This window comes from Marmota monax, unplaced genomic scaffold (assembly GCF_021218885.2).
Source record: "Marmota monax isolate L192 unplaced genomic scaffold, Marmota_monax_Labrador192_F-V1.1 WCK01_AAM20220418_F8-fsc00090, whole genome shotgun sequence".
Lineage (NCBI taxonomy): Eukaryota > Metazoa > Chordata > Mammalia > Rodentia > Sciuridae > Marmota > Marmota monax.
Window position 1 is genome coordinate 2,087,203 of NW_026695219.1, and position 23,218 is coordinate 2,110,420.

Sequence of the window (23,218 nt, forward strand, 5' to 3'; positions counted from 1 at the left end):
CTTCCTGTATCCCAATGACTCTTAAATTTGGTCTCTTGATGTTATCCCATATTTCTTGGATGTTCTGCTCATGGTTTCTTAACAGTCTTGCTGAGCTGTCTATGTTCTTTTCAAGTTGAAATACTTTATCTTCATTGTCTGATGTTCTGTCTTCTAAGTGTTCTACTCTGCTGGTAGTATTCTCAATTGAGTTTTTAAGTTGGCTTATTGCTTCCTGCATTTCTAGGATTTCTGTTTGTTTGTTTTTTATAACCTCTATTTCCCTGTATAGTTGATCTTTTGCTTCTTGGATTTGTTTATGTAATTAATTGTTGAAGTGATCTTTCATTGTCTGATTTTGCTGTCTGATGTCTTCCTTGAGACTCCAGATCATCTGAAGCATGTATATCCTGAATTCTTTATCTGACATTCCATCTGCTGCAGCTATTACCTCTTGTAACGTTGAGTTGACCTGCAATGCTTGTGGTCCTTTCTTTCCTTGTCTCTTCATACTGTTCGCGTTCCTTTCTACTTGGTGAAACTGTTGTGCTATTGAATTTTCCCCCTATATATTTATATTGGTCTTGTATAGTTGCAAAGTCTCCCTCGCAGGCGCGGGCGGCGGCTCTGTCCCTCTGCGGGCCGCTAGGCTTGTTCTGTCGGTGGTCACAGTTCTGTCTACTTTGCAGGCGCAGGCAGCGGCACTGCCCCTCTGCAGGCCTCTGGGGCTGTACTGCCAGTGGGTCGCAGGTCCGCCTACCTTGCAGGTGCGGGGGGGGGGGGCGGCTCTACCCTTCCTCAGGCCACTGGGCCTGTTCTGTCTCTCGGTTGCAGGTCTGGCCTGTTCTGATGATGGTCACAGTTCCGTTTACCTTGCAGGCGCGGGGGGGAGGGGGCGGCTCTGCCTCTCAGCAGGCCGCTGCTCCTCTTCTGCCGGTGGGTCGCAGGCCCGCCTACCTTGCAGGAGTGATTGGAAGCTCTGCCACTCCGCGGGCCACTGGGCCTTTTCTGTCAGTGGTCACAGTTCCACCTACCTGGCAGGCGCGGGGGGTGGGGGGCGGCTCTGCCCCCCAGCAGGCCGCTGGGCCTGCTCTGTGAGTGGTCACAGTTCCCTCTACCTTGCCGGTGCAGGGGGAGGGGGCGGCTCTGCCTCTCAGCAGGCCGCTGCTCCTCTTCTGCCGGTGGGTCGCAGGCCCGCCTACCTTGCAGGAGTGATTGGAAGCTCTGTCCCGCCGCGGGCCACTGGGCCTTTTCTGTCCATGGTCACAGTTCCCCTACCTGGCAGGCGCGGGGGGTGGGGGGCGGCTCTGCCCCTCAGCAGGCCGCTGGGCCTGCTCTGTGCCTGGTCACAGTTCCCTCTACTTTGCCGGTGCAGGGGGAGGGGGCGGCTCTGCCTCTCAGCAGGCCGCTGCTCCTCTTCTGCCGGTGGGTCGCAGGCCCGCCTACCTTGCAGGAGTGATTGGAAGCTCTGTCCCGCCGCGGGCCACTGGGCCTTTTCTGTCCGTGGTCACAGTTCCCCTACCTGGCAGGCGCGGGGGGTGGGGGGCGGCTCTGCCCCTCAGCAGGCCGCTGGGCCTGCTCTGTGCGTGGTCCCAGTTCCCTCTACCTTGCTGGTGCAGGGGGAGGGGGCGGCTCAGCCTCTCAGCAGGCCGCTGCTCCTCTTCTGCCGGTGGGTCGCAGGCCCGCCTACCTTGCAGGAGTGATTGGAAGCTCTGTCCCGCCGCGGGCCACTGGGCCTTTTCTGTCGGTGGTCACCGTTCCACCTACCTGGCAGGCGCGGTGGGTGGGGGGGCAGCTCTCCCCCTCAGCAGGCCGCTGGGCCTGCTCTGTGCGTGGTCACAGTTCCCTCTACTTTTCAGAGGAATTACTTTTAATCTTTATAATTAATATTTGACGGAGACAGTAATATTATCGTCAATATACCCTTTTCCCCTATGAACAAACTAAGACTCAGAGGGCTTTCCAAGTCTCTTCAGGTGATCAACAGTGAGTTAGCCAGAGATTCATGTTTTCAATTCAGATTTGTCTGAATTCCAAAGCTCAAGTTTAAGTCTTAAGTAATTTTGGAGAAAACCATAACTTTTGAGTTATTTTGATAAATTGAAAGTTATCAATAAACATGTTAGTGTATAGATTGGGGATTTAAAGTGGAAGGGCACTAATAGAATTTAGAAGTCTTAGAAATATAAATGTTAGGTCTGGGTATTTAGCTAGAGCACTTACCTAGCACTTGCCTAGCATGTGAGGTCCTATATTCAATCCCAAATACTGGAGAAAAAAAAAAAGAAATATATATTCTGTGTGTGTGTGTGTGTGTGTGTGTGTGTATATATATATATATATATATATATATCTCGTAAGATAGAGGAATGTGTGGTATGTTTGCCATTTAATTTAGATGGTCTTTGGCAAAATTCCCAGTGTGGGCATGTCTGTGTGTGTGCTTAAAGACCCCATGCTTCCAAATGCTCAAGCATGATTGGTGGTAAGATGCATAAAGAATGCAAATATAGTGTTTATGTTCATCATATTATCCAATGTAAAATGTTCAGATGAATATGGTAGCAAGTGTCTTCCTCTAAGAAATGCTAGCTTTTGTAAGTTGTTGCATGTGTTCACTATTATTTTCTTCCCTGAGGCAAATGAGGCTTCTTCCTCTAATAACACCTATCTTTTTCTTTTTACTTTATAGTTCCTCTTTCTGTTGTTAGATATTTATGCAAATAACACTGTTTGCAGTAGGTATTGGGAGAGGGGTTACCAGGGATTGAACTCAAGGGCACTGGGCCACTGAGCCACAACCCCAGCTCTATTTTGTATTTTATTTAGAGGCAGAATCTCACTGAGTTGCTTAGCACCTTGCTTTGCTGAGGTTGGCTTTGAACTTACCATCCTCCTGTCTAGCCTTCCTAGCCCTTGGGATTACAGGTATGATCACCACACCCAGCCACAGCAGGTATTTTTGCGCATGCCAGTGTTTGGCTTTTGCTTTCTCAGATGTTCCTGCCTTTGTGGATTTATGGGACCAAGAAGACAAAATTTGGTTCCTACTGTTTGTTTCTTCCTTAAGGTTATTTTGGCTTTTGCCTGAAAGCTCAGTAATGACTTAATTTTCATGTTTTACCTTTATTGTCTAAAGTATGCAAGGCACTCTAGGATAATCTAATCATCTCTAAGGCAAGATCACTGCTGTCGGGTTCTTTGAAATCTCTTTGGAGTGACAGAACACATCTATACAAAGAAAAAAGAATATGTTAAGTATATGAGATGACTTATTTATTTTAAACGGTAGAATTGAGAGGTACATGTGTCATGAGTGATTGTAGTTCGGGAGTGTTTTCAAGATTACTTGGGCTGGAACATGAAATTGCTATTTTGTTAGAGATAGCAGATTGCCCACATTAACAATTTTACATTTCGGTGTTCCTTTCATTCCAGGTGACTATGAGAAACTATCCTGGCTTATGACACATAAGTAGAAATCTGGAGAGTATTCTAATAATTAGTGCCCATTATTTTTTGTCACTTTGTCTTTTCTTCCTTTATTTTACCTAGAATTTGAAAGTGACGGATAGAGCTATAGTATTTTCCCTCATGTTTTCCACATGAGGGAAAGAAAAACTTTTTTAGCCCCTGACTTAAAGTTGACTTATCTCAACTTCACTTAAATCAATTTCTCATTCTTTAACTTACAGATGAAAATAATTTTTAACTGATTCAAATACATTTAAAAATTTTTATATTTTGCCAAGTGGGTTAATTATCAAGAATTGATTCCTAATTAAAATATCTTTATCAGTATACTTTAACTAGATGCTCATATCATTCCCTACAATAATCTTAGTCAATCTCCTAAATCCAGAAAGAGAGGTGGAGAATTGAGTTATAAACAAACATAAATGAATTACTTTTCTCCTCATCTAGACCCTGTGATCATCATTATACTTTCTAATAAACTCAAAGATATTGGAATTCATCTCTTATATCTGGTTAATTCCATCAGAATTTAGTTATATTCAGTTTTTATCATTGCTCTTGCACTTCTTTGTCTACCTATGTGAGTTTTCCTCAATATTATATTGTTTGGTTTTGTAAAATCCAGAGATAAGCACAAACTTAGCTAGTTTAAAAGAGAGAAGTATTTCTATTACTAGATAAAGATTAGAAGATAGGCAGAAAAAAAAAGTTTCTACTGTGGTCTGTCTTCTAACTTCAGAGACCCTGAACGTTTTTAAGATTAATTTTTATTTTTGAGAGTGAAGGGATGCAGAGAGATGATCAAAGACAGGGCATCTGGCTGGGCTAGAGTGTGAATCAAGTGCTGTATATTTGGCAGAAATAGGCCAGAGGGAGTATGTGACTGTAGTTTTTCTTTCTCAACTCACTGCAATCTATTCTTAAGAGTTAGTCAATTTTTATGTTTTGTTTTGTGTTCTAAGGCTCCTATTATTTGATTGTTGATCTTCCTGAATCGTTCTAATTTTCTTCATGTTTTCCTTCTTGATCTACTTTTGGAAAATTCTCTTTTTTTTTTCAAAACTTCTAATGAGTTTTTCTATTTCTAGCACTATGTTTTTATGTTTAAAGAACACTTTAGTCCAATAAGGGGATTGTTGCAATAATCCTGGCAATAGGAAAGTCTGGGAACAGGGGCATAGTGGTGGCATATTGAAGTGAAGTCATATTCTAGAGATGTTTGGAACATAGAGTCAACGAGATTCATTACGTGTTGGATGTGGAATATAAGAGAATGAAAGGAGTTAAGGATGCTTCATCTTAACAGTTGGAGACTCCATCGTGGGAGCCAGGAAGAGGTGGGCAGAGTAGGTGTAACTGTTAGACATCCAGTGGGAATTTTAAGAAAACCGTTGGTTTTGCAATCAACAGTTAAGGAAAAGATATTTAACAAAGTGTGGGATAATTTCATACCTAACATTTAACTAGGTGAGACCATCAACACACTGGGTTATGTTGTGAGTTGAGAAGAAGCGCCAGGAAGGAGCCTTAGGACACTATAAGAAGTTGGAGAGAGAAGGAGCCAGCAAAGGAGACTGAGGAGTAGAGAACATTATTAGCAGGAGGAAGATAGCAGTATCTGGGAGGACAAATTAAGCCATAATATCAAGAAGAAGGAATTTCTAATTTTGTCCAATCCTTCAGAGAAATGTGCATTTAGATTTCACAATATCTTAATCATTGCTGACTCAGTAATCAGGAGGAAAACTTGGTTTGGGATAGAATTAAGAAGTAATTTGGCTCTTGTGTATTAGGCTGCTTGTAAACATCATTGTGGTTGTAGTCAGGTGCCCATCAGCAGATGAATAGATTTTAAGAATGTGATATATATACACAATGGAGTTTTACTGAGCCATCAAGAAGAATGAAATTATGGGATTTGCTAGTAAGTGGATGGAAATTGAGAATATCATGCTAGGTGAAATCTACCAGACTCAGAAAATCAGGGGTTGAATGTTTTCTCTAATATGAGGAAGCTAGATCAAAATAAGTGAAAAAAAAGCGGGGGGGGGGGGTCAGGGTAGGGAATCAAATATCATAATGGCATAGGGAAGATCAGTGGAGTAGAAAGAGATCATGAGGGAAGGATAAGGGACAGGGAAAGCGGAGGAAATATGGAATGAGCTTAACAAAATCATGCTATGTGCATATATAAATATATCACAGGGAATTCCACCTTTGTGTATAAGTAAAAAGCACCAATCAAAAATAAATAAACAAGCAAAAGGAAGGAAAAAAGTAATTGACAGGGAGAAATGTAGAAAGACAGCAAGGACTAAAGATACTTTGTAGGAGGGGGAGGAATTTTATGCTCTTTTGCAGCTTGTGTGTGTGTGTGTGTGTGTGTGTATGGTGGTGGTGGTGGTTGTTTTTAACATCCTGGCAGAGGAATCATGTAGATCTGACCTTCATTTGTCTGTTCTTGCTTAATAGTTTGTAAATTGATGAGAAGCCATGAGTGCTTGTGTAGAGCTTTTTGGCATTATCTGGGTGCATTGTGTCTTGGGTAACCACCAGTGTCTTTATCTTGTGGTCTTTCTTCTTGGGCTAGTGAAATTCCCTGGAGACATCCAGTTTCTGGCCTGGGAATTAAATGTAAGTCATACTGTATTCTTGACCCCTCAGGGGTCAAGGGGCTGGTGAAAGTGGGGACTTCTGTATTCAACATGCAGGACAACATATGGTCTCTGTGTTTTCAAATGGTACCCTGTTATACAACCATGACTCCCTGTTCTACAACCATGGCTTTGTCCCAAGACTTTGTTTTAATTTCTCAAGAAAATCAACCTGATAGGTGGGAGGTGTTTTCAGAATAGAGATGTAACTGACTGGTAGTTTTCATCCAGTGCTCCTTACCTTTAGTTCTCCTTCCCTTAGCTGGGCAGGTAGCTACCACCAGTGCTTTGCCTTTTGTGTTGGTTCTCAGCTTTTCCAGTGGCAAGTATGGATAGATCATTTTTTTTTTTTAGTTGTAGGTGGACAGAATGCCTTTATTTTTATTTATTTTATTTTTATGTGGTGCTGAGTATAAAACCCAGTGCCTCACCCGTGCTAGATGAGCACTCTACCACTGAGCCACAACCTCAGCTCTGAGATATACCATCTTAAGGTTTACTAAATCAGGTAGAGTTAGGTTTCATTTTTTTTTTTTTTTTGGCTTTTGTTTTCCCTCTTTCTTTCTTCCAGTTCTTATAAATTTATCTTTTTTAAAAGTCATAGTTTTATGGCTTTTTTTCTCTCTGTAGGAGAGAATAAAATTAGATGCATGTACTAACTCTGTTATTTTAACCAGAGATGTTTCCTACCAATATGTATATATCTCAGTTCAAATCAAATGAAGCCCTCTGGATGTTAGATGATGCTATTAAGATTTAAACTATTATTCCTTACCTTCCAAACTGTCATTTTCAGGATCTTTTCTACTTCAGAACTTCATTTTTTCATATCCTGCTTGCATAAGCTCTGCCTTCAACTTATATTATACTGTAATCATTTGTTGATGTATCCACATCACTATATTGTAAGCTCTTATAGATGGGGAGCATATAATCTCCAGCTCCCCAAAGTGTTTTTTAATAGGGCATTTATGAAAAAAATAATAATTTTCAGATTAATCAAATAGCCGCTACATGCCCCCACTATCATAAAGGTGAAAGTTTCTAATGCACTGAAACATACAGTGAAATAGAATTTAACTTCACATATGTCCTCCTTTTCCCTGATTTTAAAGTGTAAAAGGTCTAAAGCTGTTTAGAGTTCCTTGAGGAGGTCTCTCAGACAACTTTGGCTCCCAGTGGCTAGGGTAAGATAATAAACCTGGACCATGTCAAATGAGAGGATGTTTCTGATCCCTACTAATTAAGATGGGTTTCTGTTCAAACAAAAATCTTTGCTTCTCAGCAATTTGCAAGTTAACTTTGCAATTTGCAAATCTCAGCAATTTGCAAGTTAACTTCATGTTAACTTTCCTTTTGACTTCCAGATTCCAAATGGGGGAAAGGTGGTTTCTCTAGGCCATCATATTCTTTATCATCATATTCTTTATTTTTCAGTGAGAAGAGGGCATGGACTATAAATGTAGGCTCTAGGTTATGCAGAGAATAAGTCTTGGAGACAGTTGACTTCAGACCCCACTAGGTCTCACTGCCTTCCAGTCCTGTCCATATGTATGATATGACACATTACTATCTGTGTGTTTAGCTTCTGCTAATGCCACTTCTCTTCCCACATGCCATAGCCAAAATCAGTATTGATGGTTTTGCTATGGGTTCTTGTTTAATCTCCCATGTTACTGTCAGTACAAGAAAAATTGTCGTTCTTTTTGCAGAGATTATTTCCAACCTGGTTTGTCTAAAACCTCTTAATAAAGATTCATGTTAGGACAATATTAGAACATTTTCTGTATAGAAATATGAGAGGGACCATAATAATAACATAATAGTAAACATCTCCTGAGCATTTGCTTTGTGTGTGGAACTGTTTCTGGACATTTTACTTGTTTTTTTTTTTTTTTTTTTAATTTGTTGGTTTTGTTTTCGTTTTCTTTGAGATGTGCTTCATACTCCCAGGCTCAAATGATCCTTCCACCTCAGCTTCTTGAATTCTGGAAGTACAGACATGTGTCACCATGTCTGGCTTTATTTGTATTACTCAATCTCCTGCCAGAACCCTGTAGAGTACATGATCTTATTAAGTCTGTTTAGTAGAGGAGAAAATTCAGAAGTTGTAGTTATGCAGAAAATAAGTCCTGGAGCCAATTGACTTCAGGCCCCAGTATCTCAGTGCCTTCTAGTTCTGTCCATCAGATGATAGTGAGACATGGCATTATTATCTTTGTGCTCTGTGTTTTTGAACTCTGATGACTGCCAGAATGAAGTTATTTGTTTATGAAGGGATAATCTGATTGGTGTCCAGGAATGCTCAGTTTGTCCAGTAATATTAAGGTTAAAGTTAATTTTCAGGAGTTACTTACCTCACTCTATTTCAAGCTTTCCATAACCAAAGAAAATCTTTTTCCAAGGCTCTTCTATACCAGGTTCTTCTACATACAATCATGCAATTGTAATGGAAGGGTCTGTCCACATTATCTTATGTGCATCTATACATCTGTTGTCTCTCATTTCATCTCTATGGCAATTAGTAATTTTGGCTGTTTTGATTGGCTAGGCCTATATGAGAAGCCCACTTTCCCGACTAGTAGATTTCTATCCACTGAGTCCTGATGCTTTCTTGTGTCCTCTGTCGAAATAGAGCCTAGAAGGAAAGTAAAAACATTCATATTAAATAAAATAATTACAGGTTAGAGAGAAAGAGAGAATCACAAGTTGGAACTTGAAGTCTAAGGGACAAAGAGCCACAGATCAACAACATGGTGTGGCGGTTAACCTCTTGGTCCCCAAATATCCCCACCTCTTGTTATTTGTGCCTGTGGGTAATTCCTTCCCTGTGTGTTAACTGGACTTTGTGACTTAAAATGAATATAATATAATGTAATATAACAGAGGTGACATGTTATAACCACCAAGATTAGCTTACATAAAGAGGAGAGTCTGTCTTGTGTTCCCTTTCTCTCTCACTCTAAAACCAACTGCCTTGTCTTGAGCAGTCCTGTGGAGAAAACCTTCTGGGCCACATGGTTTTCCAACCACTAGGGAGGGATAAGATGCTGAGGCTCTCAGCCTGCAGAACTCAACCCTCAGTGAGTGAGCTTAGAGGTCCTCCTACAGAGTCTTCAGATGAGAATATTGCTCTGGCCAACACATATGTGATTGCAGGTTTTTTTTTGTTTTTTTTTTTTTTATGGGAAACCTTAAGGCAGAGACCCTCAGCTAAGCTGTATCAGTATCCTGACCTACAAAGAACTTTGAGATGATAAATGTATTCTTAAGCTTTAGTGTAGCTTATTTTTCAAAAATGAATAAATAATAAATCTGATAATAAATACCGTGAGATTTTCTAGTTGGCAGCAGAGTCTTTTTGTCCACTTTAACAAATCACATAGGAAGGATTAAGGGAGGAGACTACAGTGACTGGGATAGCATTCAGGGCTAGTGGAAGGAAGGGACCATCTATGCAGCTTGGAAACTGTTCCAGTCCTATCCCATCCAGTAGATCCCTGAGTAAAAACAAATAAACAAACAAAAAGAACCCATAAGAGTTGGAGAAAGTCAGGCACTAGCAGGTTCAATGGTTTAAGATGTTGCATTCATCAAGAATGTATATCACATCATGTTGAAAATTAAAGCGAACTACTTCAACTGGCTACTGAAATATGCAAAAGTTTTGCAAAGTTGGCTAATAATTTGTGTTTTGTTTGAAAAATTTCTTTTAAGTCAAGTTCTTAAAATATGTTCCTTTTCTTTCTGTGCAGTTATTTGTAAGCACAGAGACAGGAATGTCATGCAGACATTCAGGCAGATATGTTGCTTGCTTTCTGATCTGTTGGTGATATATCATCTTAGTAGGTTTGAATGAGACACCTGTCCCATGTTTCTGATGCTGAAGAAGGCAGGACATGGTAATTGCAAGACCAAATGGCAGAGAATGAACAGTGGATTGTCATCTGCTTGCGAATAATGTCATGTGTCTAGTGAAAGATTGTTTCCTACCTTGGTCTGTAGTCCTTGGTTGCTTTTTAATTTCTCTTTCCTTAATTCATTTTATATCCTATAATATCTTAACATTAAAAGGGATTTTCTTTCTATTTGGACATTTTATTTTGAGGCATATTTTATATTTTAGGTTAACTATTCAAGTTACAAAATGAGCTTTTTCACTCTTCATTTTGTATCACTATTGTTTAATAACAATGGCTTTGGGTCTTACTGAACTCATGCCTGTGGAGTTCATTAAAGGAAGAGCTATTTTTGCACTTCACTTTTGATTTTTAAAAGCAAATATTTAATCCTGAACCTAATTTTAAGCTAGCATATTTTCGGTTCTGACTCTAGTTTCTAACCAATGTATTAAAAAATAATACACATTTTAAACTTAATTATACAAATGATTCTAAGGCTTTTTGAATTATCCTTCTCTCAATAACATTATCTATTTTCTTTTAAAAAAAATTGTTTTATTAGTTGCTCAAGACAATACAATGATCTTGACTTTACATTATCTATTTTCTCCACATGATAAACATATGCTATAAACAAAAGTTATATCTCACCTAAGAAAGTCTCAGAGAAGCTTAGTGTCTTGATTAAAGATGCACAGCCTGGGGGCTGGGGATGTGGCTCAAGTGGTAGCATGCTCGCCTGGCATGCGTGCGGCGTGGTTCAATCCTCAGCACCACATACAAACAAAGATGTTGTGTCCGCCAAAAACTAAAAAATAAATATTAAAATTCTCTCTCTCAAAAAAAAAAAAAAAGATGCACGGCCTGTTGTATGAGATCTTGAAAGAGTAGTGTTCTGTTTCTCAACATTTAGCACGTCATCAGTATTTTATAAAATTTTAGGCTAAAAATAAAATTTCTATCCATCTTAGTCTGGAGTGATTATTAACACATGGTCATTTATAAGTTGCTTAAAGAAGAGGTTAACACCTCTACTAATTTTAATCCTGGAAAGTTAGCACATTTGAGAAATGAATACTCTTTTTTTTTTTTTTATATCAGACTTTTTTTTTTTTAATTTTTTATTGTGGGTTGTTCAAAACATCACAAATTTCTTGACACATCATATTCCACACTTTGATTCAAGTGGGTCATGAACTCCCACCCTCACCCCATACACAGATTGCAGATTCACATCAGCCACACATCCATTGATTTACAAATTGCCATACTAGTGTCTGTTGTGCTCCGCTGCCCTTCCCATCATCCACCCTCCCCCCTCCCCACCTCTCCCCTCCCCTCCTCCCCCTCTACCCCCTCCACTGTATAACCCTGAGGGTCTCCCTCCATTACCTTGCAATTTCCCTTCTCTCTCCCTTTCCCTCCCACCTCTCATCCCTGTTAAATGTTAATCTTCTTCTCCTGTTCTTCGTCCCTACTCTGTTCTTAGTTACTTTCCTTATATCAAAGAAGACATTTGGCATTTGTTTTTTAGGGATTGGCTAGCTTCACTTAGCATAATCTGCTCTAATGCCATCCATTTCCCTGTAAATTCTATGATTTTGTCATTTTTTAATGCAGAGTAATACTCCATTGTGTATAAATGCCACATTTTTTTTATCCATTCGTCTATTGAAGGGCATCTAGGTTGGTTCCACAGTCTTGCTATTGTGAACTGTGCTGCTATGAACATCGATGTAGCAGTGTCCCTGTAGCATGCTCTTTTTAGGTCTTTAGGGAATAGACCAAGAAGGGGAATAGCTGGGTCAAATGGTGGCTCCATTCCCAGCTTTCCAAGAAATCTCCATACTGCTTTCCAAATTGGCTGCACCAATCTGCAGTCCCACCAGCAATGTACAAGTGTACCCTTTTCCCCACATCCTCGCCAGCACTTGTTGTTGTTTGACTTCCTAATGGCTGCCAATATTACTGGAGTGAGATGGTATCTTAGGGTGGTTTTGATTTGCATTTCTCTGACAGCTAGAGATGTTGAGCATTTTTTCATGTACTTGTTGATTGACTGTATGTCCTCCTCTGAGAAGTGTCTGTTCAGGTCCTTGGCCCATTTGTTGATTGGGTTGTTTGTTCTCTTATTGTCTAATTTTTTGAGTTCTTTGTATACTCTGGATATTAGGGCTCTATCTGAAGTGTGAGGAGTAAAGATTTGTTCCCAGGATGTAGGCTCCCTATTTACCTCTCTTATTGTTTCTTTTGCTGAGAAAAAACTTTTTAGTTTGAGTAAGTCCCATTTGTTGATTCTAGTTATTAACTTTTGTGCTATGGGTGTCCTATTGAGGAATTTGGAGCCCGACCCCACAGTATGTAGATCGTAGCCAACTTTTTCTTCTATCAGATGGCGTGTCTCTGATTTGATATCAAGCTCCTTGATCCATTTTGAATTAACTTTTGTGCATGTCGAGAGAAAGGGATTCAGTTTCATTTTGTTGCATATGGATTTCCAGTTTTCCCAGCACCATTTGTTGAAGATGCTATACTCTTAATGTGCACAAAGGGCCAGTGTTTCCTTTTAATGCCTCCTGTTTTCTTGTACCCTTCTACATAAAAACAGAACAGATGCTTCCTGCTTCCTGGTTAAATCTGAATATATATAAATATATATTTATACATATATGCATATATATTTGAAAAATAATTAAAAGCAAATTATGGACTTGTTTGTAGGTTGAGAAGAAGTGGCAGTGACATGGCACCCAGACAATGATGGGTGTTCCTGAAATGTTTTTAAGTACTGAGAAGGAAATAGATGTGGCTTCTAATCTGAACTATAATCACAGTAGCACTTAGTTGAATATTAGAGGATAAAATAATCTGAATTAAATATCACTGAAAGTCCTGAATTCCAGACTTATTTATGGTCTAAAGTCTAGTCTTCACTTAATAGTTTAAAGGCTTGATAATTACGAGGTAGTGTGTAGTGAACAACACCCAACAGTGATATGTCAGGTTGTACATTTGGTTCTAATATTTCATCATTCAGGTAAAAGTGCATCCCTCAATAGAAACAGTTGTATTTTTTTTCTCTTTGATACATGAGGGAATTGAAACACAACTAGAAATACACAGAAAATTGTTCAACTTTGAATTTGGTAATAAGGCTTAATTAGAGTCCAAAGGATCTCCTAACAGTTGAAGTTGGGTGAAAAACATTTCACATGAAAAAAGGAATTAGCCAACTACACTCCAGACTTTTTATTGTTGTTATTGCCTTTGGTTGCCATGAATACCCAAGATCAAAACTTTGCTAATGTTTTCTGGTATTTACCCCCTAATACACGATCTACAAATTATTAAATAACTTACTTGAAGTAATGTAGCAGCAAATAAAATTTAAATTTAAACATAGTTTAGTTCAATTCCATGTTCTACATTCTTTTTACATCAGTGAACTATACCTCATAGAAATAGTGTTCCTTTTTGAGCCATTATTATCTTGATATAATTGCGATACTCAGATGTTTAACTCCCTAAACAAGGCTGAAATTTTGGACCTGGAAATGAGAATTATTTGAATCTTTTACCACCTTTTATATTTGTGTGTGTGTGTGTGTGTGTATTTGTTTATTTTGTGTGTGGTGGTGGTAGGTTTGCTGGGAATTTAACCCAGGGCCTCACATGTGAGAGGAGAGCAAAACCTGCACCTCCAACCATATATATGTGTATATATGTATATCTTGTATATATATGCATTTAAATACATATATATATATATATATATATATATATATATATATATGTATGTATTTTTTCCATTAGTGTGATTGTAACTAGAAATCTGATTGGAGTTTTCTCAGCTGTCTGCAGACTTTCAGGACTTGAAAATTAAGCACATTCCCACCCCATAGCTCTAATCTCAACTTATTATTTTGCAATTAACTGTTAACATTTCTAGTAAACTAGTATAATCCTTGATGTATAGGAAACACTTGACATTTGCTGAATACTTTGTTGAATGCATTATCTAATTTCCTTCATTTTAAACCTGAATCAATTGAAAATGCACCGCCTACCTAATCACAGATTTAAGGGAGGGAGCAATGGAAGACATTATTAAAAATCTAGTAACATTAATTTTAATCTATGTCCTATATTCTGAAATGTTCACAGATGCTTTTTAAATTGTGGAAGTCTGGCACTTCAATAACCTTAATCTTTCTCAAATTACATATTTTTATCTGTTTCCTTCCTAGAACTCCCATCTCTGTGTCCATTCATCTCTGGGAAGCTAATTTTCCTTTCTTTTCAGCTACATAAGGATGACATATTGTATCCTCAACACTGCTGATGCCCATTGGAATTGAGTTAACATCTCTCAAATATGAAGCAAACTAAGAGAAAATTGTGTGGAGAAACAGTAATTGTGTGGAAAATCTCCAGTGAGATTTTCTGTGCATAAATAAAAAATGAGGTTTCATGGGTTAGGATTTTTTGAAAAGTCTTTTAGGAACATATGATATTTAAATTTTTTTTGTAGGTACATAGCATTTCATGAGAGAAAAAGATATGAAATCTCAGCATTTTTACAAGTTTCATGTACAGAAAGCTTGTAGTGATAATAGTATGTTTTTAAAAATGGTGGATAGTCCAATGAAAAACATCTTTTATGACTTTTGTTTAAATATGAATGATTTTGTTGTGTAGTTTTTCCATGTTCTAAGGATGAAATCTTAAACTAAATTGATCATTGACATTTCCTTCATAATTTTCTTTTTTTTTTTTAATTTTTTTTTATTGGTTGTTCAAAACATTATAAAGCTCTTGACATATTCCTTCATAATTTTCCAACCAATCTCTCACTATGTCACTAAAGGAATACAGAAAATTACTGGACTATTACCTAGCTAGTGAATTCTCAAGCCAGAAATTTTGTTTCACTTAGTATTTTTTTTTTTTTTAGCTCCAGACTCTGCATAAATCTAAAGAAGATAATTCCATACATGAGTTTGCTGTCTTTATTAGCTTTATTTTGTTTTGTTTTACATTTTGTTACATATTTCCCCAACAGAAATTACTAGTTAATCTCTTTAATTTTTCAAGTATAGTCACATTTAGTTGGACTAGATATTTGCTACATTGAAACATTAAACAGTTTGTGCTATGCTTGACAAGGTCTAAGGAATAAAAAGATTCGTGTGAGAATTGTAAATTCTTATATTTATATTGGAGGCCTATTTTTTATATTGAGATAGTAGCTTATTATTAGGGGGGAAGTATCACATTCTATTTGGTATAATTGTTGGTGAATCTGGGCTCTGTTCCCAGAAATGCTAAATTACCTTGGTTAGATTTCTCATCCATTCTGTTCTTCCATTTCCCACTTTTATTTCTTAATTCTTTCTTGGAATTTTGCCAGAGTCAACTGGGAAATGTCTCGTGTGTACTTTAAGCTTTGAGAGAAGAAACATGGTAAAATGCCTCAGTTATCAAAATAAATATATCCAATTTGTGATCATCCACATTATAATTTTTCTCTTGGAAATCTTTAATCCTTCAAGAGGTTCCCTGGCTACTTGGCAGAAATCCGTCTGGGCAAATGTAACGTCTTTCTAGCTAATGTGTATGTGGGAAATGCAGAATGATTTTGGTTAATCTATGCTTAAACCAAGTAATAGGCCACATGTACCCCAAAAATATACCACAATACTTCCAGGCCAAGAAATGCATTTAAAGAATGTATTCTAGGTTTCCTGATTGTCTATTCTGCTTCTTCCCTTATAATCATGGGTAGTTTTTTATTTATTTTTTGATGCTTTTTAAAATTTTTATTTATTTTTATTAGTCCTTTTTAGTTAAACATAACATTAGGATTCATTTTGGCATTATTATAAAAGAATGGAATAAAATTTTCTCTACTTGAGGCCCCAGCATTTCCTCTTTCCTCTTCCTTCTCCCTCCCCATTTCCTTCTTTGTACTCTACTGATCTATTTGCTGTTTACTTATAGGTTTTTTTTTATTATTATTATTCATGGTGGTATATTCACATATGTTAGGTCAGATTCATTCCACTGATGTTCCCTTATTCTGTCCCTCCTCCCTCCCCCACAATTCCCCTCCTTCACTGATCTTTCTTCGGTTTTGATGGAATCATGAGTTGCTGTATTTTAAGAAAAGATTTTTAATGATGAATCTGCACTAATTTCAATACCAATATCATTGTCCTTTTTTTAAAAATATATTTTTTAGTTGTCAATGGATCTTTATTGTATTTATTTATATGTGGTGCTGAGAATCAGACTCAGCGCTTCACATATGCTAGGCAAGCACTCTACCACTGAGCCACAACCTCAGCCCTCATTGTCCTTTGATTATAACAATTCAAGGAATTATAGCAGGAAATACATCTATCTTTTCTATACCATGTCTGTCAGTTTAGTGATTAGATTTACCCATTGTGCAAGGTTTTAGGTAAATTAGCAAGTATAAATATTTATTGGTACAAAACTAAGACATAGCAGTTTTAGGAATGATTTATCCATTTCTGGTACTAAGCAGAGATTTTTCAAATTTATTCAGATGGACAATGAAAGACAGCTTCTCCCTGACCTTTGACTGGGCCATATTCATTTTAGTATTTGAGGAACAAGTGAAAGCCTTAACATTTGACATCTGGACCATTGAAATTCTTGAAACATGGTCTCTGGAGTGGGATAAGTGGAAGCATTGAAATAAGCCCTCTGACTGCTTCAATGAACTTTATTGCCTGAGCTGGCCAAACATCTTTTCACAGCAGGCTTATGGCAATTTATATTCTTTTCCTTTGTCTTTTTTTTTCCCCCACAGCTGTTGTGAACTTGGACAACTCAGTGGTTGACCTGGAGACTCTTCAAGCTCTCTATGAGAATGTGAGTAATAGAAGGAATTTTATGTGTGAGTATATGAAGCATATATAATACATGTCTGCACATGTGGGCTGGTTGTGTTAGTGTCCTTTAAGGAAATTTGATCTGGGAGCAGTGATTTTATGTAAGTGGCAGTTTGTTACAGTATTTTCTAGGAGCATATTTTGAAAATGTGTGATTTTATGGTTTTAAAGATTGTGATTCAAAACATGTTACTTATGAGATCACTCATTTCCTCTTCTGAAATAATAGTCAATGCTTATTCAGGAGCTAATTTAGGTTAACAATAATTCTGTGCCCTTTACACACACAGTGTTAAAATTTTAAAATATTTAATTGACAAAGTTCATGTAGAGTATGGTGATTTAATATATACATATGCATTATATAATGGTTACCAGAATCATATTAGCACATCTTTTACTGTACAATAGGTCCCCAGAACTTAGTCACTTTATAACTGAAAGTTTATACCTTTTAGCCAAAAAATATTACCCTTCTTTGCTGACTTCTCCACCCCTGTGCAACTATTGTTATACTGCTGCTTCTATGAGTTCCAGTTTTATAGATTGTCTTTCATGTCTGGCTTATTTCACTTAGCGTAATATTCTCCAGGTTCTTCTGTGTTTTTGCAAATGGCAAGATTTCTTTAATGGCTTAATAATATTACATTACATATATGTACAATAATTTCCTTATCCATTTATCAATGTCACTTAGCTTGTTCTCATATTTTGGCTAATGTGAATAATGCTGCAGTGAATACAGGGGTGTAGCTATTTATTCTACATACGAGTTCATTTCCTTTAGAAATATAGGAAGAAGTGAAATTGCTGGACAAACTATAAGTTCTGTTTTTGTTTGTTCAAGAACCTCCATGTTGTTTTCCTAATGACTGTACCAGTTTATATTCCCTCCAATAGTGTGCAAGAGTTGCCTTTATTTTCACATTTTCATCATCCTAAGCATTATCTCATTGTGGCTTCGATTTGCATCTTCCTAATGATCTATAGGCAGGTGCTCTAATTATCCCTATTTTACACATTAGGAAAAAGACACAGGTTAAATGACTTCACAAGGTCACACAGCTAGTATGTACCCACAATTTACTTCACCAAGTGGCAGCACATTTTAGCTTTTCTTGTGTATAGCTCTTTTCCTTAAAAAGTGGCAAAGGAAATAAGGTATTAGAAGTAAATAACCCACAGCATGATAATCAGTGACTTTTTTAGAAGTACAGTCTCTGCAATCATACATTATCAAATGGTTTTAGCAAAGATATGGCATTAACTATATTGCTCTATGGAATAAGAAAGCAATGTCCATTTCAGTTTTTTTTATTATATTTAGGAAAATGTCTCAGTGTGATCCTATTTTGTCTTGAATTGTCTATAATTCATTTTTCAATTTTTTTTTCTGCTGTTGCCTATAATCTTAATGATATTTAAGGCTTTATGCTCTTTTGCATTCTCGACTTTTCTGTCTCAAGTCAAAAGAATTCCTGGCTCTGGGAGTTACACATGATGGACAGGATATAGGTGGTTTTCTCTGACCATTACATTGAGGACTCTGTATTCAACCTCCTTGTCCACTCCTGAATTTGTTCTCTTTAAAACATATGTATGTAGGGTCTTCCTTGTGAAATTGAAATCTTTGGAAGAGAATATTTCTCATGGTGCAGCATACCATCATCAATCAAGCACAGAGTAGTGACCCAGAAAGCACTGTGAGCACATGTGTTCAGTGAGACCCAGTCATGGAAAAGGACTGAGATAACTATCATATAGTTATCAGCTGTAAAAAGTGAAAGAAAAAAAAAAAGAAAACAATCATGTATTCAGTATATTAGTGTTCCAGTGAAATGAGTATTTAAAAACAACCATTTGGAGGTACAGAGTTTCTATTTTGTGGGCCATCTGGAAAAAGTGAGGAAATACTATAAGAAAGTAATTTCTAATGCAGATCATAATGAGCTAAGATGTTGGATGTTGTGTGTATCTATCTATCCTGCATATATATTATATATATATGTGTGAATAAATGTTGTATTTAAACCTGGCATATCCATGTGTATAAATATATATATTGAAAATCATTATAGAACATTGAGGACAAGTATATTTATAAATGTTTATTTTATTCTGATTTAGAATATTTTATTTAGTAGTTTTTAGCTTTTTAAAGTAATTTAATTTCACTAAATGTAAATTTCTGACTCACGACAAGCTCTGTAGCTACTTAGAATGCATCTAAGTTCTTCAAAAAAAAACCTTTTCAGTGCAAATTTTTTTAAAGTTTTATTGTAAGAGGCAATTTATAATTATATATATTTATGAAGTAAAATAATGTTGATTTGTGAATAAAATATATAATAATTATATCAAGCTAATTAATATAACCATCATCTCAAATACTTTTTTGTGGTAAGAACATTAGAAATGTAGTCTCTTAGCTTGCTCACTCGCAGGCGCTCTCTCTCTCTCTCTCTCTCTCTCTCTCTCTCTCTCTCGTGTGTGTGTGTGTTTATGTGTGTGTGTTGGTACTGGGGATTGAACTCAGGGGTGCTTAACCACTGAGCCACACCCCCCAGCCCTTTTTTATATTTTATTTAGAAGAAATGTCTCATTAAGTTGCTTAGGGCTTGCTAAGTTGCTGAGGCTGGCTTTGAACTAGTGATCCTCCTGCCTCAGCCTCCTGAGCTGCTGGGATTACAAGCATGAGCCACTTCTTAGCAATGTTTAAATGTACAATACTTTTTACTATATTTTTCACAGTGTATAATATATCTAAAAGGATCTTATTACTCCTGTTTAAATGAGTCTTTGCATTTTCTGATCATCATCTTCACATTATCCCCACAGTGCTGTCCTGGCAACTACCATTCTACTTTCTACTTCTTTGAGTTCTCAGATTCCACATACAAATAATAGCAGCAGCATTTTTCTTTTTGTGCCTGTCTTATTTCACTTACTTAGGATAATGTTGTTCAGTTCCATCCATTTTGTTTTAAATGAAAAATATCCTTTGAAGACTGAGGTAGTATTCACTGTGTATATGTACCACATTTTCTTTTTTGTTTCATTGGGGGAACTTAGGTTGATTTTTTTTTTCCCCTTGGTATTGTGAATACTGCTGCAGTGTACATGGGTACCAATATCTCCTCAACATGATGATTTCAAATCTTTTTGGTATATAAACAGAAGTAGGATATCTGGATCATATGGTAATTCTATTTCTAATTTTTTGTTGATGTTTGTGTTTTGTGGTGTTGGGGATTGAAGCTACAGCCTGGGTACCTGGTAGGCAAACACTCCACCACTGACACCATCAGCTCTATTTTTAGTTTTATCAAGGAACATCCATACAAGTTTTCCATATTGGTTATACTAATTTATATACCCACCAACAGTATACAGGAGTTCCCTTTTTTCTATGTCCCCACTAACAGATTTTTTATTTTGGTTTTTAAAATCATAGCTATTCTGACAGCTGTGAAGTGATCTACATTGTGGTTTAAGTTTGCATTTCTCTAAGGATGAGTGGTGTTTTGGATAAATTTGATGCCTTTTTTGGGAGGAAGATCTCTTGCCCATTGTTTTAGTTGGATTTTTTTTTTCTCTTTCTGTAAAGTTCTGTTCACATTTTGGCTGATAAATATTCCTCCTTCCACATTTTATGTTTTTGATGTTAGAATTTATATCACTTCATAATATGTATCTGTTGAAAAGTTATATTAACTACAATTGTTATTAATAGTTTTAGCTTTTAATGATCATACTATCGATACAGTTACACACATCATTTAAAAACTTGGAGGATTCTAATTATGGCTCTGTGTTATCTATACTACTGAATTTTCTGCTTTTTGAATGATTTATGTTACTAATTAACAATTTTATTTCAGCTTAAAGAAGTTTTTTGGACAGTTCATATATGGGAGGTCTAGTGGTGATCAACTTCTTAGCTTGGGTTTGTTGAAATTATTTTTCCTTCATTTGTGAAACGCAGCTTTTTAAGTGAAAGTATTCTTGGTTGGCAGAGTTTTTATTTTTTCTTAGCACTGTGTGTATAAATACCAGGTATTTCATACCAGGTATAAATACAAGGAAAGCTATAGCTCAATAACATGGTATTTCCATTCCTAATCTTTTGAGGAACTTCCATACTAATTTCCATATTGACTGCACCAATTTACATTCCCACCAACGGTGAATAAAGGTTCCCTGCATCCTTGCCAGCATTTTATCATCATTTGTATTCTTGATGATTGCCATTCTGACTGGAGTGAAATGGAATCTCCATGTAGTTTTGATTTGCATTTTCCTGGTGGCTAAAGATATTGAACATTTTTCATATAATAGTTGGGCATTTTAAATTCTTCTTTTGAGAAATTTCTGTTTAGTTTATTTGCACATGTATTGAATTTGTTATTCGTGGCCTTGGTGTTGATTATTTTTGTTCTTTATACATTCTGGATTTGAATTCTCCTTCAGAAAAGAAGCTGCCAGAGATTTTCTCCTATTGTGTAGTCTGTGTCTACACACTACTACTACTCCTCTACATTTCCTTTTCTATGTGGAAGCTTTCTAAATTTTGCTGTTCTGTTTATCAATTATTTACTGAGCTGTAGGAGTACTAGTCCAGAAGTTGCCTGTGCTTACATGTTCAAGTGTTTCCCATGTTTTATTCAAGCTTTTGCAAAGTTTCTGGTGCTATATCTTGGTTTTTGATTCATTTTGAGTTGACTTTTGTACAGGATGAAAGAGGCATCTAGTTTTATTTTTATACATTGTGAATATCCATTTTTTACCAGTACCATTTGATAAATGATATATGATTTACACCAGTGTATATTTTTGGCACCTTTGTCAAGAATCAGATGACTGTGACTGTGTAGGATTGGCTTCTATCCTATTCTATTCCGTTTATCTACAGTCCGTTTATATACTATTACAATGCTATTTTTTTATTATGGCTTTATACTATAATTTGGAATCAGGTATTATTATGATATTTCCAGCATTATTGTTCTTCTTCTTTTTTTTTTTGGCTCAAGATTGTTTTGTCTAATCTGTGTCTTTTGTTCTTTCATATGAATTTTAGTTTTGTTTTATTTTTCTAGCTCTTTAGAATAATATCATTGGCGTTTAGATGGGGAATACATTCAATCTATAAATTGCTTTTGGTGATATAGCCATTTTAATAATATTAATTCTGCCAATCCATGAACATATGAGGTCTTTTCATCTTTTAGTATCTTTTTCTATTTCTTTTTCTGGCATTGTGTAATTTTCTCTGTAGAGGTCTTTCACCTCCTTGGTTAGGTTAATTCCTAGATACATTTTAAGCTCTCATGAATGGAATTGTTTTCCTGGTTCCTTTAGCAGCAGGTTGATAATTGGTGTATGGGAAAGCTATTGATTTTATATCCTGCTCTTTTGTTAACTATGTTTATCAGATCTAGAAGTTGTTTGGTGGAACCTTTAAGAAAATCTTCAAAATAGTGGATCATATCAGTGGTAAACAGAGAAAATTCAATTTTTTTGCTTCTCTGTTTGTATCCCTTTTATTTCTTTCTCTTGCCTAATTGATCTGGCTAAATTTTTTAAGGGCTATAATGAACAGGAGAACTGATTCATGATTTTAGAGGAAATTCTTTCAGTTTTGCCCTCTTCAGCTAATCTTAGAAAAAGGTTAGCTTTGATTTTGTCACATAAAACCTTTGTTGTATTGAAATAAGTTTTTTTCTATTCCTACTTTCTTTAGGGTTTTTATCATAAAGCAATTTTGAATTTCATTAAATGCTTTTTTTGCATTATTGAAATGATCCTGTGATTTTTGTTATTTTTTTTTTTTTAGTAGGGTGTATTACATTTATTGATTTTTGTATGTTGGACCACTCTTTTATTCTGGAATAAAAGTAACTTGATTGTAATGTGTGATCTTTTTAATGTATTGTTGAGTTTGGTTTTCAAGTATTTTATTAATGATTTTTACATGTGTGTTCATCAAGGATATCACTCTGTAATTTTCTAGCCTTGATGTATACTTCTATGCTTCATGACCAGCATCACACTGACAGAAGGAGTTCAGAGCGTTCCTTCCTTTTCTATTTGGTGTAATAATTTGAGGAGCTTTGGTGTTTGTTCTTCTTTAAGGATCTTATAAATTTCAGTCATGAATCCATCTGGCCCTGGGCTTTTTTTAATTGGGTTTATTGGGAGGCTTTTTCTTATAGCTTCAATCTCATTGCTTGTTATTTTTCTGTTTAATTTTTCTGTATCCTCTTGGTTCAGTTTTGGTAGGTTG

At 36.5% G+C, this 23,218-nt stretch overlaps 1 protein-coding gene across 2 annotated transcripts in view; it reads left to right on the forward strand.

Annotated features, from left to right (window-relative positions):
* Positions 1 to 23,218, forward strand: part of Fmn2 (formin 2) — a 377,915-nt gene that overhangs the window by 183,777 nt on the left and 170,920 nt on the right. For both annotated transcript variants that reach the window (XM_046432483.2, XM_058575194.1), the window contains exon 8: positions 16,851 to 16,912. In XM_046432483.2, the coding sequence (XP_046288439.1) occupies positions 16,851 to 16,912 (62 nt within the window). The remainder of the gene's footprint in view (positions 1 to 16,850; positions 16,913 to 23,218) is intronic.